General features: G+C 33.8%; 6 protein-coding genes across 6 annotated transcripts; 2 read left to right on the top strand and 4 right to left on the bottom strand.

Moving 5' to 3' along the window:
• Positions 1-70: 70 nt before the first annotated feature.
• Positions 71-1,501, bottom strand: SLI1 (N-acetyltransferase; the record flags this gene model as incomplete). The annotated part of the gene is made up of 1 exon (XM_003686690.1): positions 71-1,501. One exon carries the CDS (start codon positions 1,499-1,501, stop codon positions 71-73), a length of 1,431 nt encoding a protein of 476 aa, XP_003686738.1.
• Positions 1,502-1,815: 314 nt separating this feature from the next.
• Positions 1,816-3,507, bottom strand: TPHA0H00950 (alpha-keto acid decarboxylase family protein; the record flags this gene model as incomplete). The annotated part of the gene is made up of 1 exon (XM_003686689.1): positions 1,816-3,507. One exon carries the CDS (start codon positions 3,505-3,507, stop codon positions 1,816-1,818), a length of 1,692 nt encoding a protein of 563 aa, XP_003686737.1.
• Positions 3,508-5,263: 1,756 nt separating this feature from the next.
• Positions 5,264-5,584, bottom strand: TRX1 (thioredoxin TRX1; the record flags this gene model as incomplete). Its single annotated transcript, XM_003686688.1, has 1 exon — positions 5,264-5,584. One exon carries the CDS (start codon positions 5,582-5,584, stop codon positions 5,264-5,266), a length of 321 nt encoding a protein of 106 aa, XP_003686736.1.
• A 2,160-nt stretch (positions 5,585-7,744) lies between these two features.
• On the top strand, positions 7,745-10,396 carry STU2 (Stu2p; the record flags this gene model as incomplete). The annotated part of the gene is made up of 1 exon (XM_003686687.1): positions 7,745-10,396. The coding sequence occupies one exon, from the start codon at positions 7,745-7,747 to the stop codon at positions 10,394-10,396; it is 2,652 nt and encodes an 883-aa protein (XP_003686735.1).
• Positions 10,397-12,564: 2,168 nt separating this feature from the next.
• Positions 12,565-13,854, top strand: RIO2 (protein kinase RIO2; the record flags this gene model as incomplete). The annotated part of the gene is made up of 1 exon (XM_003686686.1): positions 12,565-13,854. The coding sequence occupies one exon, from the start codon at positions 12,565-12,567 to the stop codon at positions 13,852-13,854; it is 1,290 nt and encodes a 429-aa protein (XP_003686734.1).
• Positions 13,855-14,005: 151 nt separating this feature from the next.
• On the bottom strand, positions 14,006-15,466 carry RTT106 (Rtt106p; the record flags this gene model as incomplete). The annotated part of the gene is made up of 1 exon (XM_003686685.1): positions 14,006-15,466. One exon carries the CDS (start codon positions 15,464-15,466, stop codon positions 14,006-14,008), a length of 1,461 nt encoding a protein of 486 aa, XP_003686733.1.
• Between the last annotated feature and the right edge of the window lie 478 nt (positions 15,467-15,944).

Raw genomic sequence — 15,944 nt, 5'->3', positions numbered from 1 at the left:
TAGAAGTTATAATTCATTAAAATAAGAATTTGTGTACAAAATCAATAAATATAACATGATAAATAAACGTCTATAAACTTAATAATTCCGCTTTACATTTCTCAATGACTGGTTCCATGAAATCCTTGATTGAATCACTATATGTGATAGCCAAATTCATACCACCAAAATCTGTGCTGATAACATAACATGTAAAGATAGTGGTTAAACTTTGAGAACCTCCAAATAAAGCATCTTCAACAAAAAAATTATCATTCTTGGTTTCAAATGAGACTCTACCTAAGTTGGTAACTTCAAATGTTGCACCAGGAAAGATCTTGTCTTCACTTGGCTTTGGAGTCACTTTATATTCAAAAAATTTGAATGAATCAATAACCTCAGTGATTTTAATGTTCTCAATCGTTTCGTCAACATTCTCTTTCACAGAGTTAGATATTTGTTTTTGGAATGTGGATGCCAATTTGTCAATAGTACTTCCATTCAGTTGAGAGTCAATTACTAGATCTGTGGATGATATGTAGCAACCAAAGTCTGGTGCAATGTCCATTTCAAGCTTTTCCTTTAAGATTCCTCTTAAATTAATTGGGATTTCTACTTTAATTGCGGACCCATGATTGACGCTCTTATCTTTATATATATTCACATAATAAGATATTAGAGCTGACAGGTACGAAGTTAATGCAATGTTTTTGCTTCTGCAGTATTTCAAAACATTTGAAATTTGAGCAGGTTTAATATTAATTATTGCTCTTCTGCTATTATTTTTAAGCTTATACGATGCAGGTTTATCACAACCATCTTCAAAAATACTTGAAGGGAACGAATAATCATCAAACTGTAATAGCTCAGAATTTGGAGCAATTATAGTGTAGGGAAAATATTGGAAAATCTTAGAGGCAATAAACCGTTTTATTTTAGAAGCAAATGAAATAGGACAGTCATCTAACAAGTTATTGCTCGATATATCTAAAGCCGTAATGTAGTTATCATCGATGTTAGCTTTGGAGAAGACTACATCAGTGTCTTCAAGTTGATCTCTATCAATCGATGATAACTCTAGCAATAAGGCTTTCCAGAATAAGGTAGCGGAACTACCATCAAAAAATGTATGATCCATCGCTAAGACAATGGTATTTATCTTTGATGCAATGATTAATTTCCATAGAGGTTTTAATTCACCGTACTTAAAGTTAATTTCTTGGAACACCGAATTTTGTTCATCTTCTTCGAATTTATTCCAATCTCTGTATTCGATCACATCTTGAACGGTAAATTCATTATCATTTTCAATAATATCATTAATATAAGCAGAGTCGCCATTTTTGTTGATATTGCATCTTAATATCCTATTTTTTGCAATTACTTTTCTCAAACTGGAACATAATTCATTTTCGGTTGGTAATTTATTCAATTTAACAGTTACATAAAAACAAGTATGCAAATTCAAAACACTTCTTGAAAAGAAAAACTTCTCAGTTCCTGAAAGCTCACGTAATTTCATAGTTACTGAATTAATGAGTTGTTCTTTCTTAGTGTCAGAAGACAATTGCGATATAAGAATTTTACTTTCAGATCAGAAATATGTAATATTGCGTATAGTTTTCAAATAAGCCTAATTATCCTTTTCAAAAAAATGGATAATAACGTTCTCTGAAACTGTATGCAGCTCTCTCAAAGACAATTAAAAATAATCAAAGTTTATTAAATCTGTTGCGCCCTATAAAGATAAATACACTATGACTAATGAATCTCTAAAATATATAAATTCATGAATTAAACTAAATAAAAGGATTGTATAAAATATAATCAAATTATTTATTGTTTAGCGTTAGTAGCAGCAGTTAACTTAGCTTGAGCAATTAAGTTAGATGGAGCATCCATGACTGGTAACATAATTTCAATCATTCTGATCTTGGAGTTTTCGTTGAAAGCCTTGTCAGAAGCTAACTTGTCCCATTCACCGGTGGTAGCAACTCTGATGGTTTCGTAGTCCTTAGCACCGAAGGTTGGTAAGATGTCTAAGTGTTTCCAGTTTTGGATTTCGTTGTATTGAGCGGTTGGACCGTGAATCAACTTTTCAATGGTGTAACCGTTGTTGTTTAAGACGAAGATATATGGCTTCAAGTTCCATCTGATCATGGTGGAGATTTCTTGAACGGTTAATTGTAAAGAACCGTCACCAATGAAGACAATAGTTCTCTTCTTTGGGTCGATTTCTTCAGCGGCGAAAGCAGCACCTAGAGTGGCACCACCGGTGAAACCAATAGAACCCCATAAGACTTGGGAAATACCGTAAGTGTTAGTTGGGAAGTGAGTTTGGTTAATACCGAAAGCAGAGGTACCGGTTTCGGTCAAAACGATATCACCTTCCTTTAAGAACTTACCGACTTGGTTCCATAACCATTCTTGCTTTAATGGAGTTTCAGCTGGGGTAGCTGGGTTAGCTGGAACTGGAGCTGGGATAGCAACTGGCTTGTAACCCTTGACGACAGAACCGACTTGAGCAACTAATTTTTCTAAAACGAATTTCATTTGGACACCTGGGAAAGAAGCCTTTCTGATCTTGATGTGGTCAGAGTGGAATTCAACAATGTTCTTGGTGTTGTAAGAGTAAGAGAAAGAACCAGTGTTGAAATCGGATAATAGAGCACCGACAGATAAGATCAAGTCAGCGGATTCAACAGCCTTCTTAACTTCTGGTCTGGATAGAGTACCGACGTAAACACCACCGAATCTTGGGTGTTGTTCATCAATGGAACCCTTACCCATTGGGGTGACAAAAGATGGGAATTGAGTAGCATCGATCAAAGCCTTGGTTTCAGCCTTGACATCGTGTCTAGAAGCACAAGCATCAGCTAAGATGATTGGGTTCTTGGCATCCTTGATTAATTCTAAGATAGCACCTAAAACTTCAGTTTCAGCATCGACATCATTTGGTTTCAAAGATAAGTCGATTGGAGTGTTTAAGACATCAGCTGGGACCATTAAGTCAACCATGTTAGCTGGTAGACCTAAGTAGACAGTTCTTTGGGAAATGTAAGTGGCCTTGATACATCTGTCAATTTCAGCTTGAGCAGAAGCAATGTCAGTGATCATAGAAGTGGTTTCAGAGATACAAGCAGACATTCTGTGGAAAACAGTGAAGTCACCGTTACCTAAGGTGTGGTGTAATAATAATTGCTTGGCTTGAGCAGATAAAGATGGGACACCGACAACGTGTAAAACACCAACGTGTTCAGCGTAAGAACCGGCAATACCGTTTAAGGCAGATAATTCACCGACACCGAAAGTGGTGATTAAACAAGCCATACCCTTAATTCTGGCGTAACCGTCAGCAGCGTAAGCAGCGTTTAATTCGTTACAGTTACCAGCCCATCTCATACCTGGGACTTCGTAGATCTTATCTAATAAGGATAAGTTGAAGTCACCTGGTAAACCAAAGATGGTTTGACATTGAACTTGCTTTAATCTTTCGAATAAATATTTACCTAAAGTAATTTGAGACATCTTGTATAAATCTTAAGGATGGTTTCTTTTAGGCTAAGAAGAAGTAATAAAAAGTAAATTAAAGAAAGGGACAGAAGAACATGAAATGGAACAAGGCTAATTAAAGCAATTCTGGAATATCAAGAAAATTGACAAATATAGTGTCACTTATATACAATTTTTTTTTCTGAAACAAATAGTCTTTGAAGAATTGATGTTTAATAAATTGAAGAATCAGTGCTGTTGAGCATGTTGTTATCAAGCATTTCAGCAGTAAGAAAAAAATTTCAATTGACCTACATTAATTCCATTCTTACTATTATCCTGTAGTGAAACTACTAGAATTAATGAAAAATGTGCTTATATTTTCCTCTTTTTTTTTTGGGTTCTATCCACTATCGTATTCTCTATATGCGTTCAGGTAATTTACTTCTTAGTTAAAACAATGTATACAAAAGAATTGGATTTTAAGAAAATATCATGAAAAAAAACCTCTAAATGGAATTTGATCTCATAGTAGTTTCAATAAAAGAAACAAACGCTTCAGAAAATAAGCATCTACTAATAATTACATCGTCGTGTCTGGTTAAAAGGATATTTAATAACTATATTGTTTTTTTGTTTCAGTGAATAAACTGGAATAAAGTTCGTCTACGTAGAAGGGAGATTGTAATTGTTAAATTCGAATATTCTTATTATTATTTTATTGAAAGAGAATTATAACTGAATAAATTGTCTCAAAAACAATTACAGTTCATTCATTATTAAACGGATATGCTTAATTACTGATGCGATGTTAGAAAATGTATGTATGTGCTCAAAATATATTACAATTATCAGTTTCGAAAGTATCTTCTTAACTAGGAGAGGTGTGAAACTTTTCTAGAAAGAACCTGTTAAGAGGATATCGAAAAGTATGACGCAACATTCGTACGAGAAGGAACGAAATGAGAAGGGTGGAGGCGGAACCGACTTACAGATTGGTGTTTTTCGCTTTTCATTCCTGTTTTTCGAGTTTGTACGGAATTTGTCTCTGCATTTTTTTTATTCACTTACGCAAACAAACGGTAATAAATATCGCTCTTTGTCTTATGGGATTACGGAGCATAGGCGAGGGCGTGCTCTAGATTTGGGTACGGCTACGCATGTTACGCGTCTATTAAGGCTGAGAAGGACGTACTGGAACACCAAGAGTGTTGGCTCAGTTCGGGCATCCTGTAATTAGGAATCACAGCAGCAGGAAAGGCAAGAGAAACAACTGGAGCTGGCTCCAGTTGTTTCTATGGTATCTTGTATCTGCTGTATATTTGCTCTTCATTGCAGATTTCAAATTAATGGAAGCCCAATTGCATTAGCGTGTATGGGTGTAAAAATAGCATTGTAGTCAATGTGAACGGGAATTCTAGTCATGTGACCATATGATTATTTGCTTACCCTTTTTTAAGGCAAGTTCTACTATTAAGGGGAAAAAGCATGATCTGTAATTAATTAATCAATTTAATGGATATTGTACCCTAAATTATTCGTATTATGGGAACTAAAGTGAAAATACCCTTAATTACTAGAGCATATATATATAGCATTAATAATACAGTTTGCTCAAGTTCAATGCAAGAATTAGACTAGCAAACGATTACTCTTAAATGATTGACAGTAAATATTATTTATTTATTTTTTCATTATTTATTATAATTTTCTATCTTAATGGGTTTTCATTCCTTGGGTTTTCACCATAAGACATAAAAGTTATATATGTATATTATATGATTGAGGAAAATTATAAGTTGGAAGCAATAGTTTGCTTGATACCGGCTGGGTTGGCACCGACAACTCTGGCAATCTCCTTACCGTCTTTGAAGTATAAGAAAGTTGGCATAGCAGTAACATCGTATTTTTGAGCAATGTCACCGACTTCATCGACATCGACTTTGTAGTATTCAGCAGCATCGTATTCAACAGCGAACTTGTCCACCATTGGGGAGATCATCTTACATGGACCACACCAGGTGGCGAAGAAGTCAACGACAACTAATTTTCCAGCTGGAGCGTTGGCGACTTTTTGTTCGAATTCTTGAGCATTGGCAATTTGGGCAACCATTTTCAATATATGTGTATGTGTATGTCTGTTTTTGTTTGTTATTTACGTACCTGCAGGTGCTAATTAACGGAAAGTGTTAAAGAGAATCGAATGTTAGGCTAATGTAAAAATGAATTGACCTTTATATACATATTTTTTTCATGATATTTCAATGGTGGACAGAAAGAAAAAAAAAAGAATGAAACAAGAAATTGGGCAAGAAAATAGCAGTTACATGCACATACATACATACACTATGATAACTTACATTTGTCCAGAACCACAATCGAAAATTATCACAGCACTTACTATGAGCGGATTAGTAATAATCCTATATGAATATGAATATGATTTCCAATAATTCAGTATGTTTTTTTTTGTTCTATTTCGACAATCTATAGTATAGTTACACCTCGAGAAACGAAATAAGTTTCCATACGTATTCGTTAAAACACAACACGCACACACTAAATTTAGAGAGAAAGGTATACAGAAAGATGAAATTTAATTAATGGTTTTCAAGGAAATCAAAACTTTATATGTTATATACCTTGATCATAACACCCCATCCCTCAAGGTGAGAAGAGTGAACGAAAAGAAAGAGAGGATTAAAATACTGTAATAAAGTTCTGTTCATTCATCAAACCTTTACCAGCGCAGTTCGTACCCTATGTTGGTTGGTTACATTGCACTACGTTATGTTTTTTGGCCTGCTACCAACTAATGTGTTACATACTGCCAGATGATTTTATTGTTGAAATAATAATAATAATATCGTACAGTGACAATCGCTAACAACAAGAATCGATAGGTAGCAAGCAGCTTTACCTGGTCCGACCTTTTGGTTAGTTTATTCAATTATCGTAGTCACTTCTAGACCAATGATGTTATATGTTATGTATGTTGAGTGTTATTAGTAAGAGCAGAAAGGAGAGTTTGTGTGGTAAGATCATATTACCAAGCAGTGAATGGTAATCGAGATGGGCTATTGATTAATTTTGCCCAGAAACAGACGCAAGTGAATTATTTCCCCTTTTGAATTTCTTGTTTGTCCATCTCACTGCAGTACATTCTTGCCGCTGCTGCTGCTTCTTTTCCCAACGGCCACTGGAGTACTAAAAAATCATTTGTGTTCGGGTAATTGCATGGCTCATCTTTCAAAAAATGACAACTTATACGCACATGGTGTCTGTATTCTGTACTTTTTCACGAACACTGTGTTGGGGGCGATGGTAGTTGTGAGGTGAGCACAATCAAATTTAGCAATTCTGTTGCTTATGGGTATGTTCTGAGTATATGATGCTTTTAAAAAATAAGGGCGGCTAACTAGTGACACAAACAATGATACAGGGTAACTGTGAGTTCTGTCAGCATAAAAGATTTAATGCAACTTGAGTCTGTGTGCTTATTATGCTTTCAAAGTAATAGTATCTTTCTACAATGAATGTATATGATTTTCATTTTAACCGCCAATGCTGATAATATATCACACACACACATATATATATATATATGATATATACACTTCATAACTGTTTTTAATCTCCTTTATTACTTTCTTGTTGTTAACTGTTCAAGAATTTATTACTGGGTCCTTTTTCAAAGGTTAGAGTAGTAATTAGAGAAGGTTAGTATGTTGTCCTAAATGAATGTTTGGTTGTTTATACAGATATGTTAACAAGATGCGTTTTAACATGTCTATGCATTCGTTGGTTTAACCGTGCATCCCGTCGATGGAACATAAACGGAATTGTTTATGTTTTGATATTGATATCATGTGACATGCATGGGTAGTTTTTTTAACCGCCCATCAATCATCTTTTCCTTGTCGATACAATAATAGGTTTGAGCGGGTAACCGTTTTGTTTTGTTTGTTTTTTTGTTTTTGTTTTTGTTTTTGTTCTTCTTCATTTCGCGATCTAGTTGTACTCATTAATTTAAATGATATTATTATTACACGCTGGAGAAATAAACAATTCATACGATCAATAATAATAATTATATTGAATTCAAATAATATGATGTAACATCGAAACAGTTCATAACTCTTCAAATTCAATATTATTTCGAAACTTGAACTAAGTTAAATTTTTTTGTTCGTTTTCTATTTGGAAAAGGAATACGAAAAGAAAGTAATAAACGTGATAAAACAGGGAAATTGTCAGACAGCGTGTGCTAACCATGAGTAACAACGATGAGGTAGATTTTTCTACTCTACCACTAGAACAGAAATTAGATAATAAAGTTTGGAAAGCAAGGTTATTAGGTTATGAGGAATTAACTTCAAAATTTGATAATAAAAATATAAAAATAAAAGAATTTAATATCTATTTGAAGGATGTTTCTTTATTTCAAATTTATTTGTCTGACCCAAATGTCATTGCTTTGGAGAAGGCTATTGGTGCATTACTTTCTTTATTGCAAAAGTATTATACGGGTCATACTGCAGATGTCCAAAAACTAATATCAATTGAGAGTTTGATAGAAAATTGGATCCCATTGTTAATCGAAAAAGGTATCACTTCGTCAAGATTATTAACCAAAAAAAATTCAATTAAATGTATTTTATTAATCACATCATTCGATATATCAATTGAAAAAATAATGGAATTTACTATTATTAATTTTTTGAAAGTTAAAAAATTACCAAAAGTCATTCTATCTTCTTTAATCACTATAACAAATTTAATTAATAATTTCAAATTTGATCATATTGAACTGAATAAAATATTCAATAATCCAAATTCATTTTTAATAGAGCTTCTAGAGGTCTTACCGACTTTCACATCTAATGCTGATAAAAATATTAGATCTCAATCAATTGATCTGATTTTACAAATATACGATAAAATTGGTAGAAATAAGCTCTTAATTCAAGATATTTTATTAGATAAATTGAAATCAATTCAACAAAGAGATTTAGATAAGTTATTCGATAAATTAAATAGCGGTGAAGAGCTTAAAGCAATTTCAAACTCTAGTGCAAATTTAGATGATGAGATAATTTATTTTTATACTGATTACAAAAATAATGTAGCTAAACAAGATTTCCAAGTAGATGATGATGGTGATACAAATATGGACATTAATGCCACTTTAAATTCCGCTAAAAATACCAAGCTTGGGAATAGCAATAACAATAATTATAATATTACAAAAAATAAAGTAGATGTAGATCCATTCACTTTATTAAAAGAAGAAACAATCTTAGATAAATTGCCAGAAAATTTTAACGAAAGAATAGCGTCAGTAAAATGGAAAGATAGAGTTGAAGTTTTGCAAGAACTGCATGATAATTTATTGGTTAAAGTGAAAAAATTGAAAAATTCAGGTCAAGATTATTCAAATCTAATCTCTATTTTATCCAGTATCATTCATAAAGATGCAAATGTTCAAGCTGTGACAATCGCTTCTCAATCAATCTGTATTATTTTGGAGAAATTAAGATTACCAGGTTTCAACAAGGCGTTAGTCAATATATGTTTTGTTCCTTTGTTAGAAAGAACTAAGGAGAAAAAACCGAGCGTAATTGAAGCTATTAGGAGTACACTATATATATTGGTAAAATATTACAACCCAATTTCAAATGGTTCGAAAAGCATGAACCTAAATAACGAAGATATGCTTCAAGAAATATTAAAATTCATGAAAAATAAGATTCCTCAAATACGATTCGAGACAACAAACCTGTTTAATCATATTTTAAAACATTATTTTAGAAATGATAGTGAAAGAATTTTATCTGCCTATTTAGATTCAGATATTTTACCAATTGTCATCAAAATTGTGAATGATACGCAACCCACGATCAGAGCTTCTGGGTTTGAAGCTTTTGCTTTGATAAGTAAAATATTTTCTAACAATGATGAAATTAGAGATTCATACGAAAAATTCGACAGCATGAAAAAAAAGAAGATTACCGAATTGATTAATACTTTGCCTAATATCCTAGAAAATATTCCTGAAAGTAGGGAGAAAACAGGGACGACAACGTCTTCATCTATGAACAACAGTAACAGCAATTCACTATTACCATCAAAACGTGGTCCCTCTTCTCCATTGAAAAAACTATCTAATAAAGCTAATTCCCCTCTGCATATGACTCAAAGTCCAGTTATAGCATTACCAAATATAACATTAAAAAATGGTAATTTAAGTAACAATAATCTTAATGGTAATATTCCGAACAATATGAATAGTAATCTATTTAGTATTAATAACAAAAGATCAAATACGGAGGATAATCAGATTGAAAACGAAGAAAAGAGGATCAAGTTAGAGATTGAAGTCGAGAATTTGAAAAAAGAAAAGCATGTATGGTTAAAGGAAAAACATGAGTTGATAGATCAATTGAACAATGTACAAAATAAGTATAATGTATTAATGAATGAGATAGAAGTTCTAAAAGAACAACTGAAAAACTCTCAAACAACATTACACGATAAAAACTTGCAATTAAGGCAGAAAGATCTACAGCTAAATAAACTACAAGATAGAATGTCTCATATGGCAGAGTTGAACGGTAATACGCCGACTAACAGACGTTCCTCGTTGTTGGCTCACAGTCAAGCACCATCTCGTACCATGTCAGCAAGACCGACTTTATCATCTGAACGATCTCATATCAATGAAAACCACGAACATAATAATCACACTAGGAAAGACAGTACGTCGAGTGAAGATCTGCCACATCGTGTAGATTTATTAAAAATAGATTCGAACGCTAATGTAAACGATACCTTTGTCAATGAGGAAAGTTGGAAACGTGCTGCAGAAGTGACCTCTCAATTGAAAGCTAGAATTGAAAGAATGAGAGCAAAAACAAGAGAGTAAGACTATTTTATGTAGGTCTTTGTAATATTTATAATGTCAATTTATTCCCTAAACCGACTTATTTATTTGTAAGAGTTTATTCTTCTTTAAAAGATTGCACCATAACGAAATTTTTTTATTTCATGTTTTTGAAATGAATGTATTGTATACATCTCAACTGCCATGGTTCCTTTGACTTATTCCCATAACTCATATTATAACCAAAACATAAAAAAAAAATTACACAGGAAAAAAGCATATAACAAGACTAATTATTAAGCATTCATGTAACATGGAAGTCTATTTTTAAATCACAACCTTGTTCTCTTCACTTCAAATATCGATAACGGTTTCTCTTTTAACACTAAATATAGAGTTGGTCAATGTAACCACCCGCACAGTTTCAAGTACCTCGAATCAACCAATATTAAAGATCAAGGAAAAGGATCGAGGCTTGGCGACCCATAATATTAATACTTATTCTCTTCACCAACTATTTTACATATTAATTTCCGAAACACGTACGAAGCACACCCCCACCCACCCACCCCCCTCACATGTCATTGCATTACATAGTGATGACGCAGAAATGTTTTCGAAATTCCAATACGTAAGAGCAATGCGAAAAATTGCCCGGGATCTGGAGAGCAAGACAGCATCCGCAGCTACTAATTTAATCTTATTTCTTTTTATTGTAATGTTTTGACAATGTCTGACATTCCTCGCAGAATGCCGTCTCGAGAAATTAAAACGAGATAGAAACGGCCGGGTGAGCGCGATACACACGCTTGCTACTGAGGTTCTTTTGTATCGACATCCGCACACTGACAGGGAATGCACAGTCATGCTGCGCAGTTATACTGCGATGAACTATGTTATGTTCTGTAGGGGAAGTGTGGACGAGGGCTCTGCCAAGACTTGTGATATAACGGTCATTAAACGTTTTAGAGGTTTTCGTAATTGTGTTAACTATGGTTTTGTTTGAAGACATATGAACTGGAATCAGATATCGTGGATGTTCTAAGGCAAGAATTGTGCGGGAAGTAGAGAAGTAGTCTGTACGTAAGGTAAAATGGTAGAGGGGGAGAGGCAAGGAAATAGTTATGTATGAAGTTCTATAGTTTTTAGTTCTAGATCAACTGTTGAATTTATATTTAAGTAACATAAATAATTCGTTCGGATACTTTTTTATTTATTTATTGTCTTCTGTCGATTGTCATTTGTTCATCGGTTAAGCTTGTTTCATTGCTTATTTTACAGGTCTTCAGAAACAGCATCAAGTTTTATTAACAATGTCAGCTAACGAATATTATCAAGAAAACCAACAGGCCACTTACCAGCCTTATAACAACAACGGCCAACAACAGCAACAGCAAGGCCAATACAATGATAACAGGCAGTACAATGGCCAGCAACAAGGTCAGTACAATGGTCAGCAACAAGGTCAATCCAGTGAAAGAGGCTTAATGAGTACCGTCTTAGGTGGTGGCGCTGGTGCAGTCGTCGGTTCTAAGGTTTCTGGCCGTCATTCGACCCTAGGTGGTATTGCTGGTGCAATCGGTGGTGCCATGCTGGCCAACAAGCTCACTAGCCACAATTCTCACCATCATGGCCAACAAGGCGGCCCAAGTGGCCCAGGTGTCCCAGGTGGTCCAAGTGGTCCAGGAGGTCCAGGCGGTCCAAATGGTCCAGGCGGCCCAGGTCGTCGTTGGTAATCCACACAGCTGGAATTTCCCTACCCGATCGTTTCTTTAATACTTTTCTGCACAAGAAAAAGAAACGTCAGCATGCACATATATCTCTCTATATATATACAACTATGTATTCCACTTCTAATGAAAATCATAGCACAATAATAGTCAATTATAGCCTCATCTGAAACACATTAATTTATTTAAGTGCCGTCTATGTACGATTCTTCTATCTCTATGGCTCTTACACTGTATTAATAGTGGTTTATTTCTTTATTATCGGGTAAATGACCGCTATAAAATTTTTCAGAAGCTTATCGCTGGAAAAATAGAGATGAGTTAACTAAAGTTATTTATATAAAAGTTATTCATGATACACAAGATCCATACTACTCTCCGGAACTTACTCTCTTCGCTACTCTCAAATAAGTATATTTAATCTCTTACTGTTAAAAGAAACCTAATCTTCAAAGCCAGTTATACGCTAAGAAAACAAACATGAAATTGGATACTTCGCACATGAGATATTTGGCACCGGACGACTTCCGTACTCTGCAAGCTGTAGAGCAAGGTTCAAGGAATCATGAAGTTGTCCCAATACAACTTATTTTCCAATTATCTGGTTTAAAATCACAATCCGGTACCAATAGATCCCTTGGTGACTTGGCAAAGCTGAAACTGGTGTCAAGATTGAGAAATGCAAAATATGATGGTTTTAGATTGACTTATAACGGTATCGATTATCTTGCTTTGAAGTCTCTCCTAAACAAAGATACAGTTTATTCAATAGGTGGTACTATTGGTGTCGGTAAGGAATCCGATATTTATGAAGGAAGTGACAAAAATGGTAATAAGAGAGTTTTGAAGATACATAGACTAGGTAGAACCTCTTTTCATACCGTTAAAAACAATAGAGACTATTTGAGAAGAAGTAATCAGGGTACAAACTGGATGAACTTGTCAAAGTTAGCAGCTAACAAGGAATACCAGTTCATGTCTTTATTATACACAAAAGGTTTCAAAGTTCCTGAACCATTCGATAACTCCCGTCATGTTATCGTCATGGAATTGATTAGAGGTTATCCAATGAGAAGACTAAGGAAGCATAAAGATATCCCTAAATTATACAGCGATTTAATGAAATTCATATTGCAGCTAGCGAATAGTGGTTTGATCCATTGTGATTTTAACGAGTTTAACATTATGATAAAGGATGAAGTAGAGGATGAAAACGACTGTGGATTTGTGGTGATTGATTTCCCACAATGTATTTCCATTCAACATAAAGATGCTGATTTTTATTTCAAAAGAGATGTCGATGGAATTCGTAGATTTTTCAAAAAAAAATTGAAGTACGAACCTGAGTGTGATTCTACCATGTTTGACACTGACGGTTTTGGCACTGGTTATAAATATCCATATCCAGTTTTCTCTAGGGATGTAAAAAGATCAGATAATTTAGACGAGTTAGTTCAAGCATCAGGCTTTAGTAAAAAACATCCTGGTGATAGAGATCTAGAAGAAGCTGTAGGCTCTATGAGGAAGCACGATTACAATTTAGAAGAAGAAGATGAGCAATCCGAAAACGAAGAAGTTGAGGATGAGGAAAGTGAAGATGAAGAAGAAGAATATTACTACACAGAGTCCGATGAAGGTTCTGGTGATGAAGATTATGACAGCTCGGCAGATAGTTTAGAATCTGAAAACGAAAGGATTATCGAAGCTTTATCAACCGGTGTTGGTAATTTGAAAATGGATAAATTAGGAAATTATATTTTAGAAGATTAATAATGCATTATGAATAAATTAATATATATCTCTACATATATGAAAACGCAATAAATTTCCACAGAAAAAATATTCAACGCACATATTATTTTATAGACTTCGAAATACTGTTATCTTTCACAAAGTAGTCAGTGTTCAGTTTTGACCAAGCTTAATCATATTCTACACCAGAATTTTCGCCATCGTCCTCTTCGTTATTATTATCACCATCTTCATCATCGTCGATTTCAATTGGAATGTCATCCAATCCCAAATCAACTGGAAAGCCTTCTTGAGGCGAAATATTTGATTCTAACTCTTCTCCATGTTCCTCTCTTTTTTCAAAATCGTGCATATATTCATCATTTTCATCATCTTCTCGCTCATCATTATCTTCTGAATCACCTTCGTCATCATTTTCTTCTTGATAAGCCTTTTCAGCTTCCTCAAAAGTTTTTTCATTGTATTCACCTTCATCAGCACCTTCATCAGCACCTTCCTCTTCATCTTCATCGTCATCTCCATAGTCATCTTCACCATCGTCACTTCCGTCAGACAACTCACTTTCAGCTTCAAAATTCACATCTCCTTCTTCATCATCGGAATCTAAATTCATATCCTTTAAGTTTTCCCCTTCTGCTAGTTGTTGAGCAGCCTCTTGCAAAGAAGAAACTTGGTTTTCTTGTGATGCTTGATTTTTATGAGATGTCTTTGCTTTCAATTCTTCACTCATAGATCTATCTTTCACCTGTTTTCTCTTAACGTACTCGTCTATTTTAGAATATTCTGCCTGATCGATCATTGAGAATTCGAACTTTCTATCGTCTTTTGTAATTAGTGTAACATTGAATGTCAGTCTTGTAATGGAGGAGTAGGTAATCGACTCTATATCGGCGGATTCAAACAGAAGTATTGGTTTCTTGAACCCAAAAATTATATGATCGGGTAAAAAGTATAAGGTACCTTCTTTGGTACCTCTATGACATTCAACATGGAAAGAAACATCCTGATCTGGATTAACTTTAAAAAATGGATCGGAAATTCTAAATCCAGTCATGATAGCTTGTTTTCTCATAAATTCAATGCACTTGGTGAAATCTTCTTCACCTATTTCGACCAATCCTGAAGTTTTGAATTGATCCAAAATAGCAGCCTTGTTTATTGTAGCTAAAATTGGTTCAGTATAAACATCATCAGCTGCTTTTTGGTAATTAATAAAAATATAAAATATGTTTGATTTTTCTGGGACCGGTAGGAATGTAGCCATTTTTACATTAGTTTTTAGATCCTCTATTGTCATTTCTATTTTAGTATCTTTAGCTAAAGATAATACTGGCTTCCTCGAACTGGTCGATAAATGTAATATCAGGTTCAATTTTTTTCTCAATGGTGATAGTACCGTGACATCCTTTAAATTAAAAATTATTTCTTCTTCTTTGACATCAACTCCTGCTGTTTCCACAGGAACAGAAGCTGGCTTCTGAACCTTTCTTTTACTAATTTCGTTGGCTTCAGCTAAAGCAAAAGTATATAACTCATCGAATATCTCTTTTGAATTTGGCAAAGCTCTGGTAATTTGTTCCACTTTTCCCCTAAGTGTGGCAGGTAATTTATCAAGCAGATCTTGACTCATTTTGATATACCAATTCTAATACACTTTGTCTCCAATATATTAAATTTCCCTCTTCTTAATCGAGCCAAATATCCACTAATTGCTATTATATGACTTTGTTCTTAGATAAAAAACGTTTCAACATTATTTAAATACATTTTGCAGTTTCTTATTTCCTTCTGCTTTAAATACGCGCGAAATCAAATTTCAAGTTGCCATAATCTAAAAGTCTTTAAGGTTCGAAGAGTAACAACGTTGATGTTATTCATAGTCTGCATATTGAACTTTCGATATTATATTATATGAATAACTGTTTCTTAACGCATCATATCAATCTTTCTAGTTGAATTTGAAACTAGCTAAAGAAACTTCATATGGTTGAGAAAGAAGCAAATGATATTTTATCACTTACTTGATAATAACTTTTTTTTCTTATCTTATCTATATCTTAGAATACATTTAGTAAAATAATATATTTATAAACCATTTATTTATTAAT

This window comes from Tetrapisispora phaffii, chromosome 8 (assembly GCF_000236905.1).
Source record: "Tetrapisispora phaffii CBS 4417 chromosome 8, complete genome".
Lineage (NCBI taxonomy): Eukaryota > Fungi > Ascomycota > Saccharomycetes > Saccharomycetales > Saccharomycetaceae > Tetrapisispora > Tetrapisispora phaffii.
This window is presented reverse-complemented; position numbering and strand designations above follow the sequence as displayed.